The 12871-nt window shown below is 38.7% G+C and overlaps 1 protein-coding gene and 1 long non-coding RNA gene across 2 annotated transcripts; one reads left to right on the top strand and one right to left on the bottom strand.

The window, feature by feature from the left end:
• Positions 1-153: 153 nt before the first annotated feature.
• On the bottom strand, positions 154-2137 carry LOC136755015 (uncharacterized). The gene is made up of 2 exons (XR_010817617.1): positions 1388-2137; positions 154-846 (listed from the first exon to the last, which is right to left on the bottom strand). It is a non-coding gene; the product is annotated as an uncharacterized LOC136755015 (long non-coding RNA).
• A 784-nt stretch (positions 2138-2921) lies between these two features.
• LOC136755014 (long-chain fatty acid transport protein 6) lies at positions 2922-12806 on the top strand. Its single transcript, XM_066711364.1, has 10 exons — positions 2922-4258; positions 4771-4980; positions 5783-5941; positions 6619-6743; positions 6968-7162; positions 7736-7826; positions 7957-8155; positions 10605-10702; positions 11209-11339; positions 11660-12806. Exons 1-10 carry the CDS (start codon positions 3781-3783, stop codon positions 11834-11836), a joined length of 1863 nt encoding a protein of 620 aa, XP_066567461.1. The 5' UTR covers positions 2922-3780; the 3' UTR covers positions 11837-12806.
• Positions 12807-12871: the final 65 nt, after the last annotated feature.

Genomic DNA, 12871 nt, shown 5'->3' with positions numbered 1-12871 from the left:
AAAAAGCACATTTAAAATGTACCCCACAGAGTTATGCCATAGTATAATACACCCGTATTAGTATGAACTCTGTTTGCAGTAAGCAACAGCTACATATAGCACAAGATCAGTTCTAGCTACCATTCTGTCCAAAAAACAGCTGCTCACAATTAGTACATAGAATATATTTATTGTAATAACATTATTACCGACAGATATTCCTGCAGACATAGCGGTGTTTTTCAATTTTGAATAATTTAGATGATTTCAAAAAATGAATGACTAATTCCTGCAGTAAGTCAACATGACCAAGTTGAAATGGATGGCAAATCCTTTGGTATGTATACACTTCTATTTACACACCATGCCTCCGTATACAGTAAAGCGAGAGGTTGGGTTACTACCTTCTTGCTGGTTCTGTAGGCTTTAAATCTAATACATGCACAAGGGTGATCATGGCAAACCTGTGCTCCTGTTTTAATGTGACTCAGGTCAGTCTGAGATAAGTGCCTTCGCTAACCCTAAGCCCTTTGACTGACAAATCCTTTAATCTGTTTCAGTAATCAGGTGATCAAAATATACACCAACAGAGATCAGCTTAAACGGACCACTGTTATGAAATTCCTTACACATAATTTCAGCACTTAGATCACTTCTATAAAGTCCACCAGACCTAACCTAAAGTGGAACGAATACAAACTTTGAGTATTGTCATTTGATTCTTTTTTTACAGTTCTGTTCCACAGTTGTAAGTTGCTTCTCTTGGATTTCTCTGCATTCTTCAGATGAGTTCTCATGCTTCTTATTAGATACACTCTGCTTAGACAGTGTGCACTGCCTGGTACTGCAGCACGGCCAATAGTCTTTCTGTTAAAGAACAAAACACTGCTTGGTTGAAAAGCTGACACATTTTACATTCTCTTTCTTTTCTTGTACTCGTGTATATACAGTACTGTGCAAAAGTTTTAGGCAAGTGTGAAAAAATGTTAATAGATTATATTTATCAATTAACTAAATGCAAAGTGAGTGAACAGAAGAAAAATCTACATCAAATCCATATTTGGTGTGACCACCCTTTGCCTTCAAAACAGCATCAATTCTTCTAGGTACACTTGCACAAAGTCAGGGATTTTGTAGGAATATAGTCAGGTGTCTGATTAAACAATTATACCAAAGAGGTGCTAATGATCATCAATTCAATATGTAGGTTGAAACACAATCATTAACTGAAACAGAAACAGCTGTGTAGGAGGCAAGACTGAGCACAGCAACAAGACACAAGGTAGTTATACTGTAGTTATAGGTAGTTATAGGTTTCCAGATGTGCTGTCCAAGCTCTTTTGAAGAAGCACAAAGAAACGGGCAATGTTGAGGACCGTAGACACAGTGGTCGGCCAAGGAAACTTACCTCAGCAGATGAAAGACACATCATGCTTACTTCCCTTCGCAATCGGAAGATGTCCAGCAGTGCCATCAGCTCAGAATTGGCAGAAAACAGTGGGACCCTGGTACACCCATCTACTGTCCAGAGAAGTCTGGTCAGAAGTGGCCTTCATGGAAGACTTGTGGCCAAAAAGCCATACCTCTGATCTGGCAACAAGGCCAAGCGACTCAACTATGCACGGAAACACAGGAACTGGGGTGCAGAAAACTGGCAGCAGGTGCTCTGGACTGATGAGTCATACTTTGAAATATTTGGCTGTAGCAGAAGGCAGTTTGTTGCTGAAGGGCTGGAGAGCGGTACACAAATGAGTGTCTGCAGGCAACAGTGAAGCATGGTGGAGGTTCCTTGCAAGTTTGGGGCTGCATTTGTGCAAATGGAGTTGGGGATTTTGTCAGAATGAATGGTCTCCTCAATGCTGAGAAGTACAGGCAGATACTTATCCATCATCCAATACCATCAGGGAGGCATCTGATTGGCCCCGAATTTATTCTGCAGCATGACAACGACCCCAAACATACAGCGAAAGTCATTAAGAACTATCTTCAGCGTAAAGAAGAACAAGGAGTCCTGGAAGTGATGGTATGGCCCCCACAGAGCCCTGATCTCAACATCATCGAGTCTGTCTGGGATTACATGATGAGAGAGAAGCAACTGAGGCTGCCTAAATCCAAAGAAGAACTGTGGTTAGTGATGCTGTTTTGAAGGCAAAGGGTGGTTACACCAAATATTGATTTGATGTAGATTTTTCTTCTGTTCACTCACTTTGCATTTAGTTAATTGATAAATGTAATCTGTTAACATGTCTATTTTTGAAAGCATTCTTACTTTACAGCATTTTTTCACACCTGCCTAAAACTTTTGCACAATACTGTGTATACACACACACACACACACACACACATTAAAGTATTTAAAGAAATAGCTCTTCTTGGGAGATACGAAAAGATGTGGATACAAATAAACAAGAGGAAATTACAATTAGCTCTTGCAATGGCAAATTCCAAAGTTGGGTTCTACATGTTCCTTCCTAGGTATTGTTACACAGCTTAATCAGCAGGTCACAACAGGGTGAAATGGTAGCTTTCTGTTTAGAAAGAGAACTGCTAAGCTTTGTTTATTCACTGGGAACCTCTCGGGAAACTGAAATCCCAGCTGGATTGGACTGAAATCAGAAACCCGATCTTTCTTCTATGAATGAATCTTTCCGAACCTGAGGATGCCATATGTGCTGAGCAGTCAATGAAAACCATTGTAACATGGTACCCATGTAAATCCATGTATTTTCCAGTATACAAAGCGCTCAGTGGTGTGTATGATAATTGAACATTGTCTGAAAAGCACAAATAAAGAAATGTGTATATATATAATTTCCTATATCACAACATATTCAAAAATATATATATTATATATTATATTATTACACACAAATATTTTCAGTAAATCTTCTGTTATTTAGTCAAATTGAACCGTTTTTTGATTTCTTTTTCAGACAGCACCTCCTGAAGTCGATGGCTGTGGCCGCAGGCCCATATTCAGAGGCTAACTTTAACTTTTTGATTGACAAGAGGTCCCTCTGTTGGTCTGTTGTGTAACTTCAACACCACACAATACAGGGTTAATCAAATGAAGTGGCTTTTCTTTTTGTGTGACTGCTCTAGATTGTTCTGTCAGAGAATATGGTTTATGGTGGAATGCATTTGGTGTTTTCATTTTTTATGGAAGGTACTTAAGATGTTATGATGTTTTAATTTACTAGGACAAGGATGGCGACTGTAACTGTAGTAATATGCATATTCAAATATGTATTTCTTTTGACTTTTTGAGCAGCATATTAAAATCAACTAAACATGTGCTTTATCACTAGATTTAACGCTACATTTCTGAGAGATCAAAGGGCGTTTTGTTTCCAATGAACGGCATGCTTAGACTCATTGTAGCTATTCAATCAAATTCCAGCGTCTGGATGCGACGGGAACGAGAAAAACAAGTCTCGTTTCAAGCATCTCTGGGAGGAACTGCCCGTTTTTCTAGCTTGTACATTTGGGAAAGCAGCAGAAGATAACACACATTAAACAGATTTCCTCTAGAGTCGCAAACCTCACATGCTTTTGTGGTGGTTTCAGCTTTTTGACTGCTGGATAATTTTAGCTTCCGCAGTCCTGTCTTCTGTGCGGTTTCACATTCCTCCTCCACTGCACGCATTTGTGCGGCTCTTGGGTAATTTGGGGGTCTGACTCGGCGCATGCGCACGTCGGATCGGAGCCTTTTAAGTGTAATTGTAAAAGTTATTGCATCCTGGACCAAACTCCGTGCTCCTGGCTGGACGTCCCGCACCCTCCCGCACCCTCCATACAGCGATGCTCATCCCGGTGCTGACCGCAGCCGCAGCGGGGCTCCTGGCCCTTTGTATCCTCCAGAAGATGTTTTACACTTACCTTTGGGACGATGTGATTTATGTATTGAATTTACAGAGGATCAAACGCTTGGTGAAGTCGAGGATGACCGAGGGGGTGGTCACTCTCCTGGATTGCTTTGTTCGCCAAGCCAGGAAAACCCCCAGCAAGCCATTCATTATCTTCGAGGAGGATGTCTACACCTACCAGGACGTGGACAGAAGAAGCAACAAGGTGGCCCAGGTGCTCAGGGTGCAGGGCGGCGTGCACAGGGGCCAGACCGTGGCCGTGCTGATGAGCAATGGACCGGATTTCATCTGGGTCTGGTTTGGACTCTGCAAACTGGGCTGTGAGGTCGCCTTTCTCAACTTCAACATCAAATCCAAGTCCTTTCTGCACTGCTTGGAGAGCTGTGGAGCGAAAACCCTAATTTTAGGAGCAGGTATTGCACTACATAATAGCATTCATAATTTTTCTATAATTGTTAATAATAATAATAATAATAATAATAATAATAATAATTTAATTGTTGTTGAGATTGGTGGGATGTGTAAATGTAAAACCATTGTTCACCACCCAGGCACTGTTTTATTGATGCCCCAGACCAGTGTGTTCTTTGACACTGGCCAAGGTTACATTCATACTGAAGATGCTTTGTGAAGAAAAGTTAAAGGAAATGGGGTTAGGTAGGTATGTCAAGGCTATTCAGTCCCTGTGTTGTTGCTGCATGCTATGCACCATGGGCAGGGACAGTTTGAGGTACATCAGTCTGATAACATGGATAATAGTGCTTTCTCCAGTGCATGACTGGAATACAGTGTAATAGCAACATGACATGCAAAAATGCATGGTGGTACATGGAGATGGTCACTTTGAAACTCACGTTCATCTGGAAACAAGAATTGGATTGATCTTATAAAGGAAAAACCTACAACACTTTTTTTTTCTTTGCAGATCTAATCAACTTGTTAAATGATGTGCTGAGCAGTTTGCAAGAAAACAACATAAATGTGTGGATAATGGATAGAGTCACATCCCACCAAGGAATTCATACTTTGGCAGACAAGATAGAAGAGGTTTCAGATGAGCCATTGCCAGATGATGTTACATCTCCAACAGATATCTTGTCCAATTTTATGTATATCTTCACATCAGGAACCACAGGTGTGTTTTTTTAAATTCCTTATCAAAACATTTTTCAGATCTCTTTCAGGGTTGATCACTACTACGTCCCAAGATAGTTTTCCAGGTTTTGAAAACATGTTATTCATAATTTCTGACCTCTTTGTATATATAACTTCAAAATATATTTTAGATTTTAAATATATACATATGTGTACTGTTCTTATATACCTCTTTCCTTTCATAAGGGTGTGGATATGAAGAAAAATGTTACTGTATAACCACACCCAATGTTTTTACCTCTAGGGCTTTTCCTGACCTTTCCACTTTTCCACATTTTCACAGAAACAAAGAAACCGCACAAAACTGCTAAATCAGCTGAATAAGTTTTAAAACAACATTCAATAGTACAATGTAATATATAGTCTACCTCTGAGGCCAATCCATACAATGACAATGTTATGCTATACCAACAGCTCTTGCATTAATCTTAAAATGGCTTTAACTTCCCTGCTAAGAGGAAATGCTCTGAAAATAATTCCCCTTACAGGAGAAACTAGCATCTAATCTTAGCTCGAAAGAAACCGAGATTCTGTTACTATCCAGTGAATTATTCTAGCATTGGTATAATTTATATACACTTTTACCCAGTTGGAAATGAAGAAAACATGTAATTAAACAGTCAAGCTAAAACATGTTTTAAATTATAATCCAATGATCATTTTTCCTAATTGTGAGTTTGTCTTCACAGTTATGTAATGAAATGGGTGAATTCTATATTTTTGGTGTGTGATCTGTGTGCACACTATTTTATTAATTTGTAGTCTTACCTCTTTGCCTTCAGGTCTTCCGAAAGCTGCTCGTATAAGCCATATCAAAGCAGTCATGTGCTCCTTTTTCCTGCGGCTATGTGGAGCCACAGCGAATGACAACATCTATGTCACTCTTCCTCTGTACCACATGTCAGCTTCCCTTTTAGGAATTGGAGGATGCATTGAACTCGGTATGAGAGCTTTTTGTTTTTTTCTTTTTTTTCTTTCTTTCCCAGATGCTCCATACTTTTGTATTGGGAGTTTTTAGTTTCCATAGTAAAACGCTTTGTTGTCCATCAAAACAAACCATCTAAATATATTTTAGAGAGACCTAATCAAATAGCAGTGGGTATAGATTAATTTGTTTATTGGGCTCCATTTAAGTTCATTACTTTACTTTCTAGGAGAGTGTCACAATAAATAATCAATTACTTAAAAATTGTTGGTTTTCTTTCACTCAAACATGGTATATTTTCTATATGTTAAAGATTAACGTGTAACTGGAATAGACCTGTTAGCTGTGGAGCTGTACTTAAGTGGTGCATAGGAGTATTGATAACCAGTAATTGAGAAATCAATAACTCACATAAACAAATCACCTTGTGTTTGAAATATCTTGGAACCTTTCATAGGCTGAAGAAATTAATGTGTGTATACAATGGTTTTAAGGACTACCTAATCATGATTAATAATAATTAGATAGTGAAGATATACAATAAACTAAAACGTTTGGATGACAACTGACTGAAAGTCTCATGCACAGCTGTGATACCAAAATGGCAAGACTCTGTTGAATGCACTTGTTTACTACTAAACTATAACAAATACTGGAGAGATTTTTTTTTTATTATTCTTCCTCTTACCCAAGGAGCTACTTGTGTCTTAAAGAAGAAATTTTCCGCGAGCCACTTTTGGAATGATTGCCGGAAATATAATATCACGGTCTTCCAATATATTGGAGAACTCTGCCGTTATCTGGTCAACCAACCTAAGGTAGGATCTAAAAGAAAATGGAAATGAATTGACAATCATTTGACAATCTAAATGATCATGTTATTCTTAGATGTGTGTTTGTTTTCTCATCTCAAGTAGCAGAACTATAATCAAGACCCACATTCAGAGACAAAGACTGGATATGTTGAGTCTGAGCCCAAGATCAAGACATTAATGTGCAATATTGAGATCAGTGTAATTTCATACGCACTTTTTCTTCACAGGTGGCTGGGGAAACGCAGCACAAAGTGCGCATCGCTGCAGGGAGTGGACTACGATCTGACGTTTGGAAAGAGTTCACAAAGCGCTTTGGCAAAATTAAAATCATTGAGTCGTATGGCTTAACAGAAGCAAGCATTGGCTTCGTTAACTACACTGATAAAATCGGACCCATTGGGCGTGCAAGCTTTTTTAATAAGGTGGGATTACGTTAGTTGTTTGTATAATGCTGTAAATAGTATTTTTGTTATGTCTTACTTAATACTTAATATAAGCTGTTTGTGTGTATTTCTAGGTCACTTTTAGTATGAACTTTGTATGAGGTTTGTATCTGAGGTTTGCTTTCTTTTTTGCAAGTGATACATTTCAAAAACTGGAGAAACAAGATGTTGTGATTTGATTTTATATCCATTTAGTGAACAAGTGAATGCAAAATAATCCACAACAAGAATAGGAAACTGCAGTCTGAAGCTTTGGGCCTGCTGAAAACTCCCATAAACAATTTCAAACATGAAACCTTTGAATTTCCAGCTATTCCTGAATTATTCAGTGAAAATTAAAACTGTAACCTTGTTTTTTCAGAAGGGGTGTCAAGTTTAAATCACATTTCAAAATCATTATTAACCCCTAACCCACCCAGTATAATACTCAATACACTGCCAGTCAAGTCTTTAAGACTGGGTGCATGTCCCTCTCTAGACAAGATATATAGCCAGAGAGACAGGAGCCTTTTATTATTGTTTCTTAAAAATGATTTTGATTGTATTTTCCAGCTTGTCATGGCCTTTGAGCTACTAAAGTATGACCTTCAAAAGAATGAGCCAGTTCGTTCTGAGGAGGGACTTTGTTTAAAAGTCAGTAAAGGTAAGAAGTCTGATATAGCCAACCCAGCTATATTAAAATATAAATAATGTATTGGTAATACAGATATGCTGACATTTATTTGCATTTACATTGAAGGTTTTGCCGTGTTGATCTGCTCGTCATTTTGCAGGTGAGACGGGTCTTCTCGTCGCCCCAGTGTCGGGCATCAACCCCTTTCTGGGCTACGCAGGAAATAAGGAGCTTTCGGAGAAGAAGCTGTTGCGAGACGTCTTCAAGAAAGGAGACGTGTACTTCAACACTGGGGACCTCATGCTACAGGACCAGGAGGATTTTGTCTACTTCCGGGACAGAATAGGAGATACGTTCAGGTCTGAAATTATTAATTTAATCACAATTTGGTGGTAGGTGTGTCTGCCTGAGGTAATTCCCCAGTTCCTCTTATGTCCCATCAAGAAGCTACTATTGTTTCTAAGTGAGGTGAAAAACGTGCTGACAGTCCTTGAGAATTAAAAGCATTGTGCAGCTGAGAGCTAGAGCAGTAATGTGGGAACCCAGACAAGGCAAGTCACTTGATTATAAACATCTGAGGAATTCCTCGTATTTCCGTAAGGACTGTCCTCACAGGCACGTCCTCCAGGTTTACTTCTCATTATGGCTGCATCGTCTCAACCCGTTTGATATTTTTGGCTGTTGATTGAAATAAAGTAGTCTTGCACTTGATTCGAGCCCAAGTTAAAAACTGACACTACCAACAAGATTCATCATGCACTCTTCGGGTATGCATTCTTTAGTAATACAGTCATATCCAGGCAAAATAGTGCAATCCCCTCCATACAGCAGGACTAATCCTTTGCGTCTCATCTTTAATCCAGAAGAAAATAACATCAGTGCCAAGCCAAATGATATGAGCCGTGTAAGATAAAGTAAAGCTGCATTTAACATTTAATAGCTAAAAACAATATAATGCAGAGAAGAAAAAAAGAAAACTTTCTGTATATAGGAACCCATTTTCCTACAGAGGCCCGGAAGGGACATGAGAGAAAAATGTAATATCTTGTGTGAACAATTTAGTTAATTCGTGGGAACAATTTAACGTTTCTACGTGTATGCACTATGCTGACATAAAATTAAGAACTACAAAATTTTGATCTTGCATGTTTTCACGAGACAAATTGTGCGTAAGAGATACTAAATCGGTCCCACAAGATATTGTTTTTTCTCTCCTGTCTCTTTCCGGGTTCCTGCTATGAATAAAGTCTTGAGTACAATATAAGAGAGAACTATTATTTGGAAGGGACAGAACTGTAATATGCCAGTGTACATTTACCCCCCAATCTTTGAGCAGATGATCCAGGCGATGTATTTATCACTGCTTTCATAATACCCAGTTTGGTTACATGTACGTAAGCAGAATCCCACATGTGCTTGACATTACCCCGAAAGGAAAACGAACAGCCCCAGTATCCAGAGGAACAGCAGATTTTCGTCGAACAATGTGCAGTTCTCTAATAGTGCGACGGACAATGGCACCAGTCTGTGACTCGTAACCAGAACTGAAGTGTTGCTGCATGAATGGCAACCATGTGAGCTCATCGCCTCATCGCCCAAAGGGGACTTGACTGAAAACATTGTTCCCTCCCTCTTCTACGGTTCCCACTGATTGCAGCGGAAGTTAGAAATGAGGCGATTCCAAGCCGGCGTTGCTAAACAGAGCCGGCCAAGTGAAAGCTGCTTCCATTCATAAAAGCACCCCATGCCTCGGCTTTCCCTTTTGGATGGGACAGAGATGCCTGTCAGCTGTAATCAGCGGGAGCTCGGTTAGAATAGATGCGTGAAACAGTGAGCCGCTTCAGGAAGGACAATGCATAGAATAGCAGTGCGGGCTGTGTAGGAAGGTGCTGGCGTATCTACAAGACTGAACGGCAAGAGCCATATGTCAAGGTCTGGTTCCCGGTCAAAAGCTGGTTGTCACAGGCTTGTCTTGGGGGGGGGGGGGTGTTTGGGATATTCGTGGGAGTCTCTGTGTTTTCCCATGTTGGTAGGTCAAGTGTGGGATTGATGGGGATAGTGTGTAAACCTCCTGACAGCCCCCAGTTGTTGCATTCCCATAGTTGGGCAAGGCCTGAGGCGGCATGTATTACAATTTAAGAGTCACACAGCAGTTTTATCCACTTCTATAGTTTCTCCACAAGGAAATCTAAAACATCTGTGTGTGTCTGTCTCTGTCTCTGTGTCTGTCTGTCTGTCTGTGAACATATACTTTGTCTCTGAGCAGCAGTTCCAGTCTTAGCATAACACAGAATCATATACACTCCACCAGCTGTTTTAGAGGTGAATTTACAGAGGGGAATGATATTAGTATTATTAAGATTACCAGTTAGTGCATCTTAAATTCCATTGATCTGTATTTTCTTCTCTGATTTCCAAGTAGTATGATGTAGATAGGACTGTCTGCGTTGTACAGATACTTACCATGGCCACTACATTCACAGGCTGTCATTGCCATCTAGTGTCCAGAATGTGTCTTGACAGTCTGAGAAAGAGGTTCTCTCAATCTCTCCTGTCTTGAGGATGCACCGAAGTTCTTTATGTTTTTTTTTTTACAGTAACGATTACATTTCAAGAGTGGCCAGCTGTGCTCCTTATATAGAGAGTGTAAGAATCTGTAAAGGTAAGGTACAGGATACAGAACATAGACTTGTTCTCACAGGAAAGGAGATATGAAGTCTAAATTTGAAGAGTGGTATGAAATAGTCTCCGAAAGATACTTAGGTCGTAAAAAACAACATCTAAACATCAATGGGCTCTCATTTCCAGGTGGAAAGGAGAAAATGTCGCAACTACAGAAGTGGCCGAGATTCTAGGCGGTGTGGATTTCCTGCAAGAAGCCAATGTGTACGGAGTGTCTGCGCCGGGTAAATTAGTTATTTTGGTTTTATGCATTTTTCAGAATAAACAAACGTTCTACTGTATATGTCAGAAATGTTAAAAAGCGATATGTGATTAGGCAAGAGTCAGTAAGAAACAGAAAACAGCATTTGTAATTTTGACTGTCATTGGAGTATAATTTATATATGTGTATCTGTACCAAACTGTGCAGTATTTGTTTTGCAAAACAGAAAATGGATAATGGATTTGTCGTATATTGGCAGTAAAAAAAAATCCCTTCCTTTCATTTAATTTAATGTAACTGGCTGCAGAACCACAGGAAGAACAGTTGGATCTGTGGAGTAATCGACAATATGTAAAACCAGTAACGTACACCAATAAATCTGTGGTGAAGATTACTATTTGCTTTAGAATTGATAGAGGTACGGTTCTGGATTGTGGGAATCCTGTCCGGAAAGTGTTTATTATTGGCTGCAGTCTTCCTCCCTCCAAGAAAGGTTTCCATTCATCCTTCCTGCTTTTCATGTTTTAGGGCATGAAGGAAAGGCAGGTATGGCCGCGGTTGTTCTCAAATCAGGGCACGAACTCGACGGACAGACACTCTACAGACATTTGGTGAAGCACTTACCGGCATATTCCTGGCCCTGGTTTTTAAGAGTACAGGTAAGGCCTATAAATCAAATTGAGATCTCGGAGTAAACTGCAATGACGGCTGTAAAATTATAGAATAATTTCATCTTTTTAATGTTTGACAGTTTTAATTAAATTTAATTAATTTAATTAAAATTCCAAATAAATATTTCAGTTTTCCACAAAAGTCAATGAGTGATACTCAATAAAGAAATAAATCCCACCTTGACTATGTTATTCTGAAACAACATTGGTTCCTAAGTAATCGGCCCGATCCACCAATTATTTTTTTACGGTTTTCCAAATAGTTCTCATCTGAAATCTGAGGGGTTATTCTTTTGTTTCCTATTCAGACATCTCTAGATATGACAGAAACATTTAAGCAACAGAAATGGAAGCTGGTTGGCGACGGCTTCGACCCCTCGGTTATCAAGGAGCCGCTGTACTTCTTGGATGCGTCTGAAAAAACCTATGTTCCCCTCACTCGTATGGTGTATGACAACATTTTATCTGGACAAATCAGGCTGTAAAAATGAACTTCATGCAGTTAAAACTGAATTGTTCATGGTCATTTTGTTTAATTGTCAAACACAGGGTTATGAAAAAGCATGTATATTTTTGGAGAACCTCAACTTTCTTTTTATTGGAGTATTGCAAGCAATAACAATAGTAATTTATTACAGAAATGTGTTAATGATCTTCACAATCTCTACTTCCATTAAGCCAATGGAAAAACTAAAAAAACCTTTGTAGGATGCATCTTTGCAGAATTTAAAATGAAACACATCAGTGTGTGTGATCCATGAGTCCCATGCATTTTACTATAAAGAGCCCTGTGTTTATGTAATCTTACCATATTAAATTAATAGTGTGTAATGTATATTATGCATTTAGATATTTTCCAGGATTTTAGGTTAGATCAATTTAATATGCACCACAATGCAAAAATACAGATGAACTGGGGTGGTGTACAATACAATAACATGTTTTTGCTTTTAGATTTAGAGCCATTTTATTAAGTGTGTTCATGGGCATAGCAACACTTTAGTTGTTTTGTACGGCTTCTGCTTTCATCAGCTGTAAACTCGACTGACAAGTTTCTCCTTTAAGTACTTTTGTAAATCTTGTATAAACTGTAAGTCGCTCTGATTAAGGGTGTCTCCCAATAAATAAATAAGTACAGGGAGTGTTATTGAAGGCTGAGGATGGGGCCTCACAGTATTCACACCAGACACCTTTGTTCTACGGCTAGCTTCCAGAATAAGCAGTTTTCTCTCAGATTTGTTTTTTTACTGTAATCAATTGTCAGCCTCTGTATATATGCGACAGATATGTTTAGTTTGCATATCAATTGTATATAAATTCCATCTGCAATCTTTTCTTTCTTTTTATAAAAAACCTCTATGTATTGTATCTTTCAAAGAACATTGAATGGATACATTTTCAACAAAGACATTATTTGATAACACAATAAAAAATTACATTGGATATCATTTAGAATTGAAAAAGTATACCGTTATTTAATTTTTTCCAGTAAAAACTTTAATTCTGTTGTGTTCACAAAA

The sequence above is a fragment of the Amia ocellicauda genome, chromosome 8 (assembly GCF_036373705.1).
Source record: "Amia ocellicauda isolate fAmiCal2 chromosome 8, fAmiCal2.hap1, whole genome shotgun sequence".
In the NCBI taxonomy this organism is placed as follows: Eukaryota; Metazoa; Chordata; class Actinopteri; order Amiiformes; family Amiidae; genus Amia; species Amia ocellicauda.
The sequence above is the reverse complement of the archived record's forward strand: the minus strand, read 5'-3'. Positions and strand labels throughout refer to the sequence as shown.

Coding starts and splice junctions, on each gene's coding strand:
- LOC136755014 (XM_066711364.1), top strand. CDS start 3,781: ATGCTCATCCCGGTGCTGACCGCAGCCGCAGCGGGGCTCCTGGCCCTT. Junction 7,827..7,956: donor TTGTTTAAAAGTCAGTAAAG/GTAAGAAGTCTG, acceptor GTCATTTTGCAG/GTGAGACGGGTCTTCTCGTC. Junction 10,703..11,208: donor GTACGGAGTGTCTGCGCCGG/GTAAATTAGTTA, acceptor TTCATGTTTTAG/GGCATGAAGGAAAGGCAGGT.